This window comes from Lagopus muta, chromosome 6, assembly GCF_023343835.1.
Source record: "Lagopus muta isolate bLagMut1 chromosome 6, bLagMut1 primary, whole genome shotgun sequence".
NCBI lineage: Eukaryota > Metazoa > Chordata > Aves > Galliformes > Phasianidae > Lagopus > Lagopus muta.
Genome location: NC_064438.1, coordinates 55,797,337 through 55,813,170, shown reverse-complemented (window position 1 = coordinate 55,813,170; position 15,834 = coordinate 55,797,337). Strand labels below are relative to the sequence as shown.

Sequence of the window (15,834 nt, the reverse complement as noted above, 5' to 3'; positions counted from 1 at the left end):
GCTTCAGTTAACTTGGGCAAGCCACTGGGCTTTAATTACTCTCAAGATTTAGGCTGTGGGCTGTCAGAGTAGCTACTGGAGGGCTGTTTTATGTTGCTCCATCCCACACAGTGGCAAATTCCTAGTTGTCTGTATTGATCTGCAGGATAAAACTTTACTGCTGATCAATCATTGCTCGAGTAGACAGTTCTTTGAGTTTGCTGCTTTCTTCTGAAGTTTGTTTTCCTGACTTCTGTAGAACAGTGGTAAGGATACAGAATCTGGAAAGGGAAGGTTAATGCAAGGTGGAGGATTATCTTAAGACTTGGGGCCTCTCCTCAGACTCCTGATGACATGTGCTATGATAGGCAAACCATGCAATTTCTTGATACTTTCAATAGTGACATTAAAGTTTCCATCTGTTCCTGTGTATAACCTATTGGTCTAGTTTATAACACCATGCCCCATATGCACCCATATTCCAGCCCCTGTTTCCCGTGCACACACACACTGTGTTAGCCATGCAGACTACATTTGTATTTATTATCCTGTTGGGTGTTTTTTTCCTTGATGTAATTGTCTGGTGAATTTTGAGCACAAACGCTACCGTGGAGCTTTGTATTAGTGACACCTAGACGGAGTGTGTTCATTTGGTTAAAAGCATGGATGTGCTAACGTTTCATTTTCTGTTTCCCCAAAGACAAGTTGTTCCTTTCATCACCTGTGTGTTGCAAAAAAAAAAGAAAAAGAAAAAGATTTTTACGAGTTGATGCAATCTGTGGGTGATGCATCAGGTTGGAGCAGAACCTGTTCCTTCACGGTCTGTTTAGACAAGAGTGGATCAAATTAGTACCTCTAGAAGGATCACAGTGTGCAGCCAGCAGCCTAAATAACTCCAGGTCTATATAGGAAGTGGGTATATTGCACATGAGCATTGGATTTGAACATTTGACCCTGCACATAGCGGGGGGGTTGAAACTAGATGATCATGGCGGTCCTTTTCAACCCAGGCCATTCTAGGATTCTATGACTAAGTTCTTTACAAGGAGAGTGGTTAGGCCCTGGAACGGGCTGCCCAGGGAGGTTGTGGATGCCCCGTCCTTGGACGTGTTTAAGGCCAGGTTGGACGGGGTCCTGGGCAACCTGATCTGAATGTGTATGTTTGGTGGCCCTGCTAGGCAGGGGGGTTGGAACTACATGATCCTTGGGGTCCCTTCCAACCCGGGTGATTCTGTGATTCTGTGACTTCTCTTGAAAACAACATAAGATGCTTCTCCCTGCTTCTCCCAGTGATGAGAGCAGAGTTGTGTTGAGTTGAAGAGTCTGCAGCGGTTGCGTTGTGTGCTGGCAGGCTGTCTGGGTTTGCCTTGTCTCAGGAGTGAGGGCTTTTTGATAACACCTGTTTGACTGACAGTAGGCAGCAGCGAGTTGACTGATGGCCTGGCTCTGACAGCTTTTAACAGCAGCTTGTAGTGTAGACAACAGAAACTGTCTGGCACATCAGTTGCAAGATTCATAGCGTGGTGTTGGAAGTGGTTGGGTGAAATGATGGCACGGGTCAGAAAGAGTCCTGAAATGCAGCCTTTCGTTGTTGCTCAAAATTTACTTTTAATGTCAGCTTTTTAAAAATGCAGGATGGTGGTATATGTAATTTCATGCTTATGTCTGGATGTATTTGGATTTCATGTTGACAGATGAGGGAGGTATGAGGAAGACAAGGCACGAAGGCTTGCAGCTTTTACAGGAAAATAAGCCAGGATTTTCTAATTGCCTCTTAAAAGCCTTGAGTGAGCTGCTGGGGAGACTGCAACAGGCAGGAGCTTGTTAAGAACAACTTCATATTCGTTATTGATTGCCCTTTAAGAGACTTTGCATACGGATTAGTCAGAAGTTAGGAATAAAGTTCCTGCTGCTGGTCAGTGCTGACTCTTAGCAGGAGCTGCATTGGGTGGCAAATAGGAGCCTGTTGGTGGTAATATTGTAGAAAACAGCTTTATAGTTTATTAGATTGAACCTGTCAAGTTTCATAAATCAGAATTTCCTATATTAAGTGGTTTTCTAAACTCTATCTATTGGGTATTCTGGCAATCGTGTTACTTTCACTGAAAAATTGAAGTGCATACTTTTGATGGGGCCTCTGCTAGTATTTCCTTGGTGGTTTTTCTCTGACAAGCTCATCATATTTTTTACTTTGAGCTGTGATGCAGAGGAAAGAATTGGATGTGTTCCTTGAGACACGACTTTCAGCTTGCATTCAAGAGTAGCACTGCAGAGCAGAACTGCAAGTAGAACAGGGGCATGGGAAAGATCCTGCACTGTTCCTATCATTCAGTTGTGACAGTGCTTAATAGGGGTTATGTGTATCAAACATATCACTTTCAACTCTTAGATAACTTTTCTTTACTGTTTTAGGTTGATACAATGGATTTGATTTGCAGAGACGTTAATATTCAGGACGAAACAAGATGTGTGTTCCAGTAGCTGCTTTTGTAGAGCAAGAAGTTAAACAGAATGCAATTTCTTGGGCACTGGGATTGCATTTCATGAAATCATGGAATCATAGAATTGCTCAGATTGGGAAAGACTGTAAAAATCATCCAACCACAAGTTCAGTTCCTGCTGTCCTGTTTTGCACTGCTGAGGTGTTCCCAGTTTTACAGTTAAAACATGTAGGCAGCAAGATATAAAACAAAAACAAAACTCCCTTCTCTTCAGAAAGATAAAAACACTGCTGGTCAGTGGACAAAAATATGTTTCTAACTTCCTTACGCTTATGATTTGGAATAAACTTAATCATAGATTAGGTTTTATCTGAAAGCTTTTCTGTTTCTCCAACTGCAAATTCTGAAAATGTGAAGGTGTGTAGTTCCTTGTTAAAACATACAAAGATAATCAGGTTCTGGATCTAAAAACAAGTCCTTTATTTTCGTGGCAAATTAAATTGGAACAAAAATTACAAAGAAAACTTTCTTTTTCTTAGCTTTCTTTTTCAAGCTTTTTTCTTAATTGACAGAATATGGTGGTGGCTAGCTTGTAATTGCATTATGCAATCTCAAGGTGATAATCCCTTTGTGCTGTTGATATGCCATCAAACAGCTTGTGGGAGCTGTGATGGACAAACATACATAAGCTGTCTTGCTGTTAGCAGTGCATTTGTGCCTAGGACCAATGTGAAAATGTGTGAGCCTCTAAGTGGATCTTGCCATGCAGTGTGTTCCATCACACTGCAACAGGCTGCCCAAGGAGGCTGTGGATGCCCCATCCCTGCAGGCATTCAAGGCCAGGCTGGATGTGGCTCTGGGCAGCCTGGGCTGCTGGTTGGTGACCTGCACACAGCAGGGGGTTGGAGCTGGATGAGCATTGTGATCCTTTGCAACCCAGGCCATTCTATGATCCAGAAATTCAATAGACAGTAGGTTATTGATGTCATCAGTGTTAACTTGACAAAATTATGCCCTCGATGGGTGATGTTCCCATGATTCTTTCTAACTGTACCATCATCTCACTACTTTTCGCAGGTTGGGAGGTCAACAGAAAGCCCCATAGACTTTGTAGTGACAGATACTATTTCTGGGAGTCAAAACAACGACGAAACTCAGATTACACAGAGCACCATCTCCCGCTTTGCATGCAGGATTGTTTGTGACAGGAGCCCACCATACACAGCAAGGATTTTTGCAGCTGGATTTGACTCTTCTAAAAACATATTTCTCGGTGTAAGTACTACTGATTATGTTAAATGTGAGCAAACTCAATTTTTGGCCTCTTTTATTTTCAAGCCCTCAGATTCTCTTGTTATAAGTTGGCAACTTATCCTGTCATTAGACTTTTATTACTGCAGAGTAGCAGCCATGGTATTAAGAAGTAACCGTAGTTTTATGTGCCAAATTTATTACCATGGACTCTTGGTGATAATTGTCTTTACTGATGAAGGTCTACTGCAGTAGCTGGTAGAATTTTTCTTTGGGTTTGCCTGCTATGCTCTTGGTGTTCACTGGGAATACTGCTGTTGTGGATTTGGGTGCTGAAGACAAAGGAATTCATCTGTAAACTTCAATCTATAAACTTACAGACAAACTTTCTTTCTGGGGCTGGTTGTCACCCGCAGGAAAAAGCAGCAAAATGGAAAAATCCTGATGGCCACATGGATGGGTTAACAACCAATGGGGTGTTGGTCATGCATCCAAAAGGAGGGTTCACTGAGGAGTCTAAACCTGGAGTTTGGCGTGAGATCTCTGTCTGTGGGGATGTGTACACCCTCCGGGAAACCAGATCTGCTCAGCAAAGAGGGAAGCTGGTGAGTGAAAGCAGCTGGTCATTAAACCAGAGCAAGGGTAGAGGGTACCAGTAGCACTGAAGTATGTGTGTGCTACAGTGTGTTCTCGTTGCTGCTCTGTTTCTACTGACACAGAATTCTCTTTAGTTTTCTGCTAATGTCACTTCTTTCCAACTGAAACAGTGTAGAAGAGTGTAGAAGCTAAACAAACTTTGCTCTTGTGAATGTTCACCTCTTAAATGTCCTTCTGAGACATGGGAAGATCTGGAAGTTTGTATTGCAAAAGACAGCTCCCTGTGCACTTGGAACCTTAAAAGAGTCTGCTTGTATGCAAAACGAGTTTGAATAGTGCAGCTTCTGTTTGATTTACCTGCTACTAGGAAGATAAAAGGAGCCCTGCTAAGTATATTCCTGTATTCTCCTATGGAGCAGGATAGCTTCACCTTTACCAGCAGAGGAAGGCTTCAGCTGCCAACCTGTGCCATATGTAACCAGGGTTTGTGTGTTAAATTCCTCATCCATCTGCCAGACTTTAAACATTGAGAACAGGGGGAGAGGATTTTCATCGCTCTCTCCTTCATGCCAAAGCTGCTTTTGTGCTGCTGCCTCGTTCTCATTAGTTTAATAGTGTTAGAGGTATCCGTGTGCTCATGCTGAACTGAATTACCCAGTTTTGCTTTGCTGAAAACTAACTCCTTCAGTGGGTTTGGGAAATGAATGCAGAATAAAATTCTGAAACTCCAGAAAACAACCTGGAGTACATAAATTGTTTTGGTGTTGCAGTTGTGCCCTTTGTACGTTGTTAGCAAGCTACCTTGATAGAGCTCCTAAGGAAAGGCAGTACTAAAACAAATCCCCTTTCCTGCATGTAAAATGATTTGAATTCTCATTGAAATAAAATTACATGGCACGCTGGTATTGATGTGATCAGTATTTGTTGATTTGGTTCATAAAACCAAATGCAGCGTATAATGAATTGAACACATTGCATACGAGGGCTTTTTTCTTTTCTGTTTGTGAAGGCATTATCTGAAGTGCATCAGATCAAGGATTCTCTATTTGAACCACTGAGTTTTTTTGTATTTTATTTATTTTTTAGTACTTTATGATGGTGGCTTTTTATCTGCAGTCTGTATTGTACCATTTAGGTGCTTTATCCAAGGAGGATACACAGTTAGTATGAATTTAAACTGGATTAAAGTGTGAATGCCAAATTGCTTGTCATTCATGGAATTCTTAGGCTGTAGTGATGACTTTATGTGACCTACTTAATGTCCAGGGGATTTATTTTGTCTTAGTGGCATTTACTACTCATTTTCAATGTACAAACCTGGGCAGTAGGTATGCTGTCTCTCTTGATTTCATTTAATACATATTCTTCACAACTAAACTGGGGGCAATGGCCTATATACTTTTGAAATTAAAATAAATTAGAATATTTCGCTGAAGTACAATGTGTTTAGCATAATCCCTTGAAAATGTATCACGATTACCTGCTTTCATTCAGATAAGAGAAACCCTTAGGCAGTGCTTATTGGGGCTGTATTTACATGGAACACCTCACTGAAGAGAGGGCTAATTAGTTTGGGGGATGGGGGGATCATTGCTCAGAAGCTGAGGCTGGGTGGCTTTGGTTGCAGAACTTGTCTCTTGAGAGATGTGACTTGTAATTCACTGTGTGGTGATACCTTTGGATGTACCTGTGTGTGCAGCTGGTGCTGCATTTGTCATTTATCCGTAATGTATCTGCAGAATCACCGTTAATAAGGTATGCTGTGGGGGTTCATGCTTGTGCAAAATGCTTTGCTCCTACCACAAGCCAAAAAAATGGGATCTGGGTATCAGGACGGTCCTGGTAGTAGCTGGTTTTGGTCCATAGAGGGTCTTAGCATGAGCAACCCTCTGCCAGTCCTCATGGGCATGGAATTACAGGGGAGCTAGCTGCTGCCTGGCTGAGACAGCCCTGAGGGAATGGCAGGTTTCCCCTTCCATCTGTGGTGACTTATCAAAGGCATAAAAGGCATGCAGGCAGTCAGTACCAGACAAAAAATAACGTGCTCAGAGGTGAGAGTAATTATAGAATCACAGAATGGTGTGGACTGGAGGGGACCTTGGAAGACCATCTAGTTCCAACCCCACCATGGGAAGGGGCACCTTATGAAGAAGTTAGTGTAATGTGATAATTTCACAAAGAATTAGAGGAAAGAAAACTGCATGGTAACTGGTATTCCCGTAGCATGTAATGGTTGCAAATTTAAGATCTCATCTACAAGAACAGGATGAAAAAGAGCTATGCTTATTGTAATCTTAAATACAGAAGAGGTGAGAGATGAATTCAGACAAATGGGGGACTGTAACAAAAGAACAAGGTAATTATTTAGCATGCTGGTGAAAGTAATTGTTTCTTGAGAGAGAGGGTGTATTTATAGACAGAGTTGGTTGTGAGAAAGTGGTGTCTCAGACCTGACCCCTTATCTTGGTTATCAGGCTGTGGATGCACGGTCTGTCCCTAGAAGTGTTCAAGGGCAGGTTGGATGGGGCCCTGGGCAGCCTGGGCTGCTATGAAATGTGGAGCTTGGTGATCCTGCATGAGGTGGGGGGTTGGAGCTTCGTCATCTTTGAGGTCCCTTCCAACCCAAGCCGTTCTGTGATGATTCTGTGGTGATTCTGTGATCTTTGTGTTCCACCACTAGGTAGAAAACGAGACCAACGTCCTACAAGATGGCTCCCTCATTGACCTGTGTGGAGCCACCCTTCTGTGGAGAACAGCAGACGGACTGTTTCACACCCCGACCCAGAAACACATCGAAGCTCTGCGGCAGGAGATCAACGCCGCCAGGCCGCAGTGTCCCGTCGGGTTAAACACTTTGGCGTTTCCCAGTATCAACCGTAAAGATGTGGTGGAAGAGAAGCAGCCCTGGGCATACCTCAGCTGCGGTCACGTTCACGGCTATCACAACTGGGGACATCGCAGTGACACAGAAGCGAACGAGCGGGAATGTCCGATGTGCAGAACCGTTGGCCCCTACGTGCCTCTCTGGCTTGGTTGCGAAGCAGGCTTTTACGTGGATGCCGGCCCTCCGACTCATGCTTTCACCCCTTGTGGACACGTGTGCTCTGAGAAGTCTGCAAAGTACTGGTCTCAAATCCCGCTGCCTCACGGTACTCACGCATTTCATGCTGCCTGCCCTTTTTGTGCGACACAACTGTCTGGGGAACACAACTGCGTCAAGCTTATTTTTCAGGGTCCAATCGACTGATGTCACTTTTGCGATGACCACGATAGCGTTTTGTTTAACAACTTACTGTGAAAATTTTGCCACTAACTCTAGATTTTACCTTTTTTTATAACGTTATTAATAGGGTGGTGGGGTGGGGATGGGGAACTGACAAAGGAAACGGTGAGGAACTGTGGTGGGATGGGATACATTGATACCTGGAACTCGACAGATATCAGTGGGGTTGCATGCTCAAAAGCAGCATATTCACAAAGTCTTCTTGGTCAAATTGTAGTATATTTGTAATCTTTTTATTAGTACCCTGGATCAGAAAAAGATGTCTTAATGATTTTTTTAAGCTAAGATTTTTTAATGGAAAGGTTTTTCTTCTAAACTTTGACAAGCCTTTAAAACCTATTTTTCAAACCTAGAAGGAACATACAGAATGTAACTGTCTTTAATTTGCAGTATAATTTAACTTGAATAGTTTCTCAAGGAGCTAAAGCAGAATGTGTGGACAGCCATAGGTGAATGTTCACTAGAGATAATTGGATATGTAAGAGAAAAATTAGCTGCCTAAATTGCAGAGTATAAATGTAATTAAAATATCTATTATGGTATAACACAGCTGGCCAACAAGGCATCAAGGATTACTTGAAACTGAGGAAATCCTGTTTGCATTGATTTCTTTTCAGTGTAATAGATGTCCACTGCTCGTTATGTGTAGTGTGTGGCTGGGTTTTGTTTTGTTATTCCTTCCCTGTTTAACTTGCATATGGTGAAACCTCTTTACTTTTCTACATACATACATCTGGTTTTAAGCCAGCCTTCTGCATACGTGTAGTCTGATCTCTGTATTTCTGCTTAGCTTAGCTTGCCCTACCTGCGCCTTGCATGCCCACAACCATTGGGTTGAGATGTAGCAAGCCTTGAAAAACTAAATCCAAGAAAGGGATGTAGTGCTACAGCAAAACAGCAGATTCAGGTGCAATTGACACAGAACCTATTTACATAGACCTGAATTCAGGGAAGCACTTAATTAACATACAAGTATAATCCCACAGATGGGATTCAAGGATCTAAGTGCTTCAGTGGGTCGTGGCTATGCACTGTTACGCTTTGAAATAATAAAGAAAAGCAAAGGTTAAAAATAATTTATTTGAGTTCACTTAGTAGCCAAAATGCTGTGAGGAGAGCATCCTTTCTGGTTCAGCTGAGTATTTCTGTTCAGTTTTCAACTAGCTGCCATCTGTCACCTCTTTATGCAGATTGAGATGTGTTTGTATCTTCCTTTCTTAAATGTTTGCAAATCAAACAACATTCAGATGTGATCAGATCCACGTATCGGGGTGGTACATCTGAAGTGGATCACTTGGAATTCCTGACTCTTTAAGGGAGCTGATAAATATTTACTGTGGAGATAATTAAATCAGAATTTCATATGAGATGTAGCCTGCCCACTGTTAGTGTCATTTCATGCAGAGTGAGAACTCTGATTTGGTTTCTGCCTTTTGCTTTCTGTGCTCTTGGTATCTGAGGTATCAATCTATCCAGTCTATAAAGAACAACAAAACGGGAGAAAATTACAGCATCTCCAGACTCGAACTCAGTTCTGTTTGATCAACTGTAGCTTTTTGCTATATTTGCGCCCTTTGTATAAATAGATAATTTATATGATTTTAATATATTCTGTATATATACTTGAATTGGCCTGTTCATATTTTGGTTGTAAAATTATTTTATAGTTAACCTTATAAACATTTAACGTGTCCCTTGCTGGTGGTGCTGGGACATGCTTTGTCTGCTGCTGGTTTTAGTGTAATTTTGCTGTATAAATGTTCAGCATTTTAATAATTTGAAAATAGCTTTACTTTTTACTGCTTTTTGCTGGTTTTTTTTTTTTGGTTTTGGTTTTTTCAGTTTTGTTCCGTAGCATTTTCTCTAAGAAAAATCAAACTGTACAGTTTTGTCCCACTCAGTGATTGGAAATAGGATGCATCTTGTTAACAGAAAACAATATGCTTCTTCCTAGTGCCTTCTCAATGAGATCCTCTTGTGATTCCGTGTGCTGAGTCCTTACTCCCACAAGACAACCTTGTGGCTGCTCTTCATCAAGAACGGCGATCCAACCAGATGGGGAAGAAACGCCTTTGGCCTTCAGTTCCTCCTGGTTTCTGTTGTAAATGTGAAGGTGCCTCTTCCCTGTTTATCTTCAGTACGAGTTCCTCAGGTTCCACATGTATAGTGCAGCATTATTTCTGTTTAGCATATACCTCATCTGTGAGAGGCAGTCTCACCTCCACCTCGTTCCTCTTGGACTCGGGAGTGCTTAACTTTGTTTCTCACAAGAGATGCGATGAAAACACACTTTCAGGAAATGCTGACTGTTGAATTCTGGCTGTGAGCTGTGTGTTTATGCTGGGGGGGGGCAGAAGTCTTGGGTTCCATGTGCAACATCTTCACCAGCCTGGGCTGGCAGCTGCCTTTTCCTGAGCTTTAGCTCATCGGGACACGCGTGTCTCCTTTTGAGCCTAAATGGATGTGAAGCACAGGTTCCAAGGCACCTCCATTATTGTGCTTCACTTGCCTCCTTTTCTGTTGCAGATGAATTGTTGCTTCGGGGCTTACATGTAGCTGTGCCCTGTGCAAAGTGCATGCACAGAGCTAGAGGAGCGCGTGTTGGAAGTGCCAGCACACCATCTGGTCGCCGTGTTTGGTGTGCAGTGAAAGGCAGGTGAATGGTTTGTGTCTGAGGGAAGCGTCCTTTCAAAAGGCTGTGTTTTAAGCAGGATTCCTTTGCTTTCACTGTCAGCAGTTCTGTATGATGAAAATACTGCAGGAGGGAAAACTTCTGTCTGGGAAGCAAGCTTCTGCAGCCCCATGTATAAATCCAGGTACTTTGCCATGAACAGTACTCAAATCTAGGGTGCATCCTACAAGGCTGGGTTTTCTGGGAAGGCAGAGGAGTTGGTAGCATTATTTTCCTCAAACACCATTGCCACGTGTGCTGCTCTGATTAACTGAGGGGCTGCTCAGTTGCTCATCCCATTTCTCTTTCTCTCATCTCAATAACCACACGGCTTCTCATTCTGCTAACTCAACTGGAAGCCGTAGATTCTAGACAAGCAAGACTGATCCTGTTTGGAGAGACTGAACTTGAGAACCACACTCATACTTTGTTTTGAAAGCTCATTTCATGATCTCAACGTTGAGTTTCTTACATACCATTTCAAGCACTGGCAGCATATTCTGTAAAGTTTTTTTTTTTAACCTGTTAACTCAATTTGAATGCTTCAGAAACAGCTTTGACTGCATAACTTAAAGTTAAAAGTATTTTTTTCTAGTCTGATCTTTAAAGCAGGAAAAAGTCTGTCATACCCATGCATGCTGGAGCTGTAACACTTCTCTTTTTCCTGGCAGCTTCTTGGTAGAGCGCTGAAGTCTCAATAGGCAGCTCAGTAGTGAGTGTTGTTCTTTTTTGAACCGTGGTCCAACTTGTACAAAAGAGTTAGCATGATACTGCATTTTAATCAAGATATTTTTTTTTTCAAGTGTGGTCACTTTGTGCCTCTGGTACAGTAGCAGCACTGTACTGGCATAGCAATTAAAGGAGGATTGTGTTTCTTGGGGAGGATGGGAATGGGACTGAAAGGAGACGAAAGCCGCTGTCGGACTGCTTCCATGAAGTGCTGTGCCAGGAGCTGTGACCATAACCATTCTGCTTTCAGACCCAGTTCGTGCTGCAAAAAGCACTCACTTTTGTTAGGAGGCCCCACAATAGATTGGGAAGGCTGTGGTCATCCCAGGAAAATACTGGTTGTGAACATGGCAGTGCCTGGAATTGAAGGATTCTGCTTCAGAGCCCGAGCAGGGAGTGGAGGTGCTGGGCTGGGGCTGCCCTGAACAGCTGGGAGTTGCATTGAGAATGCAACACACTGACCAGGATTTACTGGAACTCCATGTACCTCGTGAAATAAGCTCTTGGTTGGGGCTGTGGGAGCTCTCCCTTTGCTGCTCACTCGTTTTTCTGCTGTTTTGTTTTTGGAAGCCGTCACGTTTCTGTGCATCTAGTTCATTTCTCTGGGCTGAGAGATCTGTTGGTAGCGATCTGGCCATCGTTAGCACTGATGGTCATTGAAAAGCATTTTTAATGTGCTAGGAAAACTGACTCCAGTTTGAAAGGAGCTGTGCTTGTCCATTTTTGTCAAGGATCATATTGCAGAGAGTGGTCAGTCTCGTTTTACCCACAGTTATTGCTGACTTTCTGCACTGGATGTGGATGAGTGGCTCCCACGTTATGGACATGTAGAGCTGTTGACCCAAGGAGGTGGCAGGCAGAAATCTGTTGGGCATTGGGGCTGAGTAGATGTGGGCAGCCCAACTTCTGGAGTATTCTGACTGAGGATCCTTCCTTCCTACTCATTTACTCAGTTTTCAGCCTCTTGTGAGTTCTTGGTTCCTTTCTTTCTCTACTTACCTGCCTCGTTGCAGGTACACCAGTAAACGTGGCTTGAAAGGAAGGCAGGGAAAAGAAATAGATGCCTTCAGGCTTGCTTCTTTTTAAGGAAAACGAAGTTACAAATGTCTTTGATTTTTTCCTCAATATTTGTATTTCATGAGCACTCTTCACAACCTTCACACTCAGTATTGGTGAATTGAAGGGATGAGCTTAGAAGATCATGAGCTTTTTGGGGGTGTGGGGGTAGTTGCTGGGCTGAGAAGTTGCAGCGTGCAAACCGGGCCCCACTGACTGCAGCAGGGCACCTTGGAGTTGAAGTCCCTTCTGTTTCCATCTCAGTGCTTAGGGATGGGTGTCCAGGGATCAAACGTGTGGTGAAGAGCCCCTGTTGCTGCCATACAGCCATAGGAACAGCCTCAGCCACGCAGCGTGATGGAGAAGCGTTCACCTTCCAGCAGCTTTAGCAGCTCGTAGACTTCTGGGTGTGTTTGTAAAGCTGGTCTTTTCTACACTGTGTGAAATGAACTGAAATGATTTCTTTGCTGTTGTACCCGTGGAAGTACAAGCCATTTTGGGGGGGAGGGAGGGAGGGGGTGGCAGAAACCTTCAAGAAAAAAGGAGAAATTAAAATGTTATCTCAGTATTCTCATCGACTCCTCCAATGTTGTTTTCTTTTCCCTCCTGCTGATTGGTTGTCAGGGCTTGACAAGGGTTTGCAAAACCGTATGAAGAACTTATTAAGAATGCCACCACTTCTCCTGCTCTCTTATCCCCTTCCCTCTGTTCCTCAGCAAGCAAAGCCCCACATCTCTGAGGATCCTTAAGCATTGGAGGTACAGAGTGGATTCAGGTGTGAGTGCCCTGAAATTCCAGTTGATTGACACCCCTGGTTTTTAAATGGAGCTGTTTGTTTCCAATGCCAGCTGCCTTCTCGCGGTGTTAACATAATTGCAAAATAAAAGCAATTTCCAGGAATAATATGCTTTGTGACTCCTGAGATTAATTTTCATAATGGTAATTCTGCATTTCATTTACGTCTGTGTGTTTGTGCCCTTTCTGTACGCAGTTGCTGTGAATTTGCAAGCTTCGTTTCTTTAAAATGAACTGAAATGAATGGTCTGCTTCTCTTTTTTTTTTTCAGTAAGAAGGAAAGAACATTGACAAGAGCATAATAAAGGAGAATCAGGATTTCAGCAGCTTTCTCTACATGTGACCTGCCAGCTGGCTAGCAGGCTTCCTTCTAAATAGGAGCCTTACGTGCTTCCCTGGGAAGATGCTCTTAGGTGAACGGGAGAGGAAAAGCTTTGGGATATCGATGTGCACTTTGTGAGAGGTTTCCAGAGCACCTCTGATGTCTTCCCTTTCTTTCCCTTCCAAGGTATCGCCGCACGGATGCATATTTTTAGGAGGAACTTAAGAAATCTCTTTCATGTAAAAACAAGGCAGACAGAAGTTTGACGGAGGTGTCGGAGTTGTGTGAGCCTGATTCTTCTTTATTCTTCTAAAATGTTAACTCTGAGATCTCATGGCTGAATACGGGCTTGGGATGAGGGAATACTGAGCAGCAGAAAGGAGCTCCGTAGCTGTGAGCTCTGGGAACCTGCTGCTCTGCTCTCCGATGCACGTTGTCCTGTCTCATTGGGAAAACAGAAGCTTGACCTCCACTGCAACTGCATGAGAATCCGTATTTTTTTCTTGTTTCCTTTTGTTGTTTGCTTTTGTTTGGACAGAATTTGCAGCTTTGATAGAAAACTGGAGGTGTTCAAGGCCAGGTTGGATGGGGCCCTGGGCAGCCTGGGCTGCTATGACATGTGGAGGTTGGTGGCCCTGCCTGTGTTGGGGGTTTGGAGCTTCATGATCCTTGAGGTCCCTTCCAACCTGGGCCATTCTCAAGTTGTTTTTTTTTTTCAAGTGATTCATAGAGTCACCACATCACCAAGGTTGGAAAAAGACCTCCAGCATCATCCAGCCCAACCATCCACCCACCACCAATCTTTCCTCACTAAACCACGTCCCTCAGTACAACATCTGAATGCTTCTTGAATGACTTCCAAGGATGCTGACCCTACCACTCCCTGGCAGCCCATTCCACTGCCTGACCCCACTTTCAGGGAAGGATTTTTTTCCTGTTATCCAACCTGTAGTTCTGGTGCAGCTTCACTGGGGCCAGGGGGCTGGGAGGAGATACCAGACATTGTCTGCAGAGCTGAAGGGCTCTTGGTGTATTTCGTATGTGAGACCTGCACTTAATTAACACAGAGCCTGCTCAAAATGAGGGCCCAGCCCTGGATCTCAGCAAGCATTAATCTGTTCCTTTGCATTAATGCTGGTCAAAGAGCTGTGGTGTGCTTCCATGGGTCTGGCTTCTTTTAAGGGACATCTCTGGAAACAGAGCTTGGCCTTCTGGTTTATAACAACCAAGAAAACCCACCACAACCAAGTATCTTGGATTGGAAGTAAGAAAATCACGTAAGAATGTGCAGAGAAGCTGGTGGGTACAGTAACCAGAAGTTGGCTCGTGGGTTTGCCTTTGGTCCCCACTCAGTTTTTGCTGCCTTCTTCCTCTTGCCTGCCTATTGCTGTAGGTAGGCTGTAGCATTGCTGTAGTAGGGCTGTGCATGCTGAGCTGCCTCCTGCTTTCCTGTGGTAAAAACCCGACTCACGTGCTCTGCATCTTTCTGGTGAGATGCTGGTTTCCCCAAATCCAACCTCTGTGCTGTGTTGAAGGCTGTATGGAAACACAAGGCTGTGGCTGAGTGGTGGGGGATGCTGCTGGCGGTGGGAATGGGAATGATGGATAGATGGTGGCTGAGTGTGGTAAGACCTTTGAAGGTGGCTAGTGGGGCAACAGGTCCTAAAGATACCTGCCTTGTTCTTTAGTCAAGTCTGGATCTGCTTTTCAATCATCTTCTCTCATTAGCAGCTGTGAACCTTCCTGTTCATGGAACAGCAGACCGGTTGGGGTTGGAAGAGACCTTAAAGCCAGTCTGGTTTCAGCCCCTTGTGAGGTCAGGGACACCTCCTCCCAGCTCAGACTGCCCTCAGCAGAGGTTTGGGGATGGATTTTCACCCTGTTGTCTCATTAAGAAGGAAAGCATGTTTGTTTAATGCTTATTTCCTCCAAAACCACCCCATGGAAACCAGTTGCTTTTGCATTTCTGTTTTCTTTGTCAGCTGAATTCAGGTGACTATCTGCCCGAATCAGATGGGAACAGCTCTTTGCAGGGTCCTGCAGCAACACCAAAAAAGCCTTCCCATGTCCATTGATCCCTGCTCATTGCAGAGGAGTGGGAGCAGATGGCCATTAAGGGTCCCATCCAACTCCACCCGTTTCATGGTTCTGTGATGAAGAACCAAAGCACGGAGCAGCTGAGCGAGGTCCTGAGGTGCTGTGAGGGGCCGTGCGAGCAAGGAAATACTTTGCAGTAGTAAATAAAGCAATTATCTGTTTTTCCAGATGCATTTCAGGCCAGGGGGGCCGAGAGGAAATTCCTAACTGACTGACTGCCTGTGGGATAATGCTGTTTCCATAGGCCTCCCTGCCAAGAATCACTTAATTATGAGTAATTAAAAAAATAATAATAATAAAAAAAAAAGGGGGGGGGGGGGAGGGTTGATTTGGCTTGAAAATGCTGAGGGAGTTAGAGAGTGGAAAATGGGATAATGGAGTAAACAGAAGTGAAGGCAGTGATGTCCCCGGTGTGTGGGGCCACGTGAGCACCATGTGCTGCAGTTATGGGGTGCAGACATGGGCTGCATCCCTGTTTCTTCCCCCTGGCAGCAAAGTCTCTGTGTTGTGCAGGGATTTGGGGTCGAGCTGAGGGCGCTGGCTCTGCAGTGCGTGGAAATATGCAGCGTTCCCATAAAGGCCCACTGGGATGGGGTGTGCTCCTTTGGTGAGG

General features: G+C 44.0%; 1 protein-coding gene across 3 annotated transcripts in view; it reads left to right on the top strand.

The window, feature by feature from the left end:
- Positions 1-12,502, top strand: part of PELI2 (pellino E3 ubiquitin protein ligase family member 2) — a 66,705-nt gene extending 54,203 nt beyond the window's left edge. For all 3 annotated transcript variants that reach the window (XM_048948298.1, XM_048948297.1, XM_048948296.1), the window contains 3 exons: positions 3,498-3,695; positions 4,088-4,276; positions 6,949-12,502. In XM_048948298.1, coding sequence (XP_048804255.1) covers positions 3,498-3,695; positions 4,088-4,276; positions 6,949-7,515 — 954 coding nt within the window. In that variant the 3' untranslated portion in view covers positions 7,516-12,502. The remainder of the gene's footprint in view (positions 1-3,497; positions 3,696-4,087; positions 4,277-6,948) is intronic.
- The last annotated feature ends 3,332 nt before the right edge of the window (positions 12,503-15,834 follow it).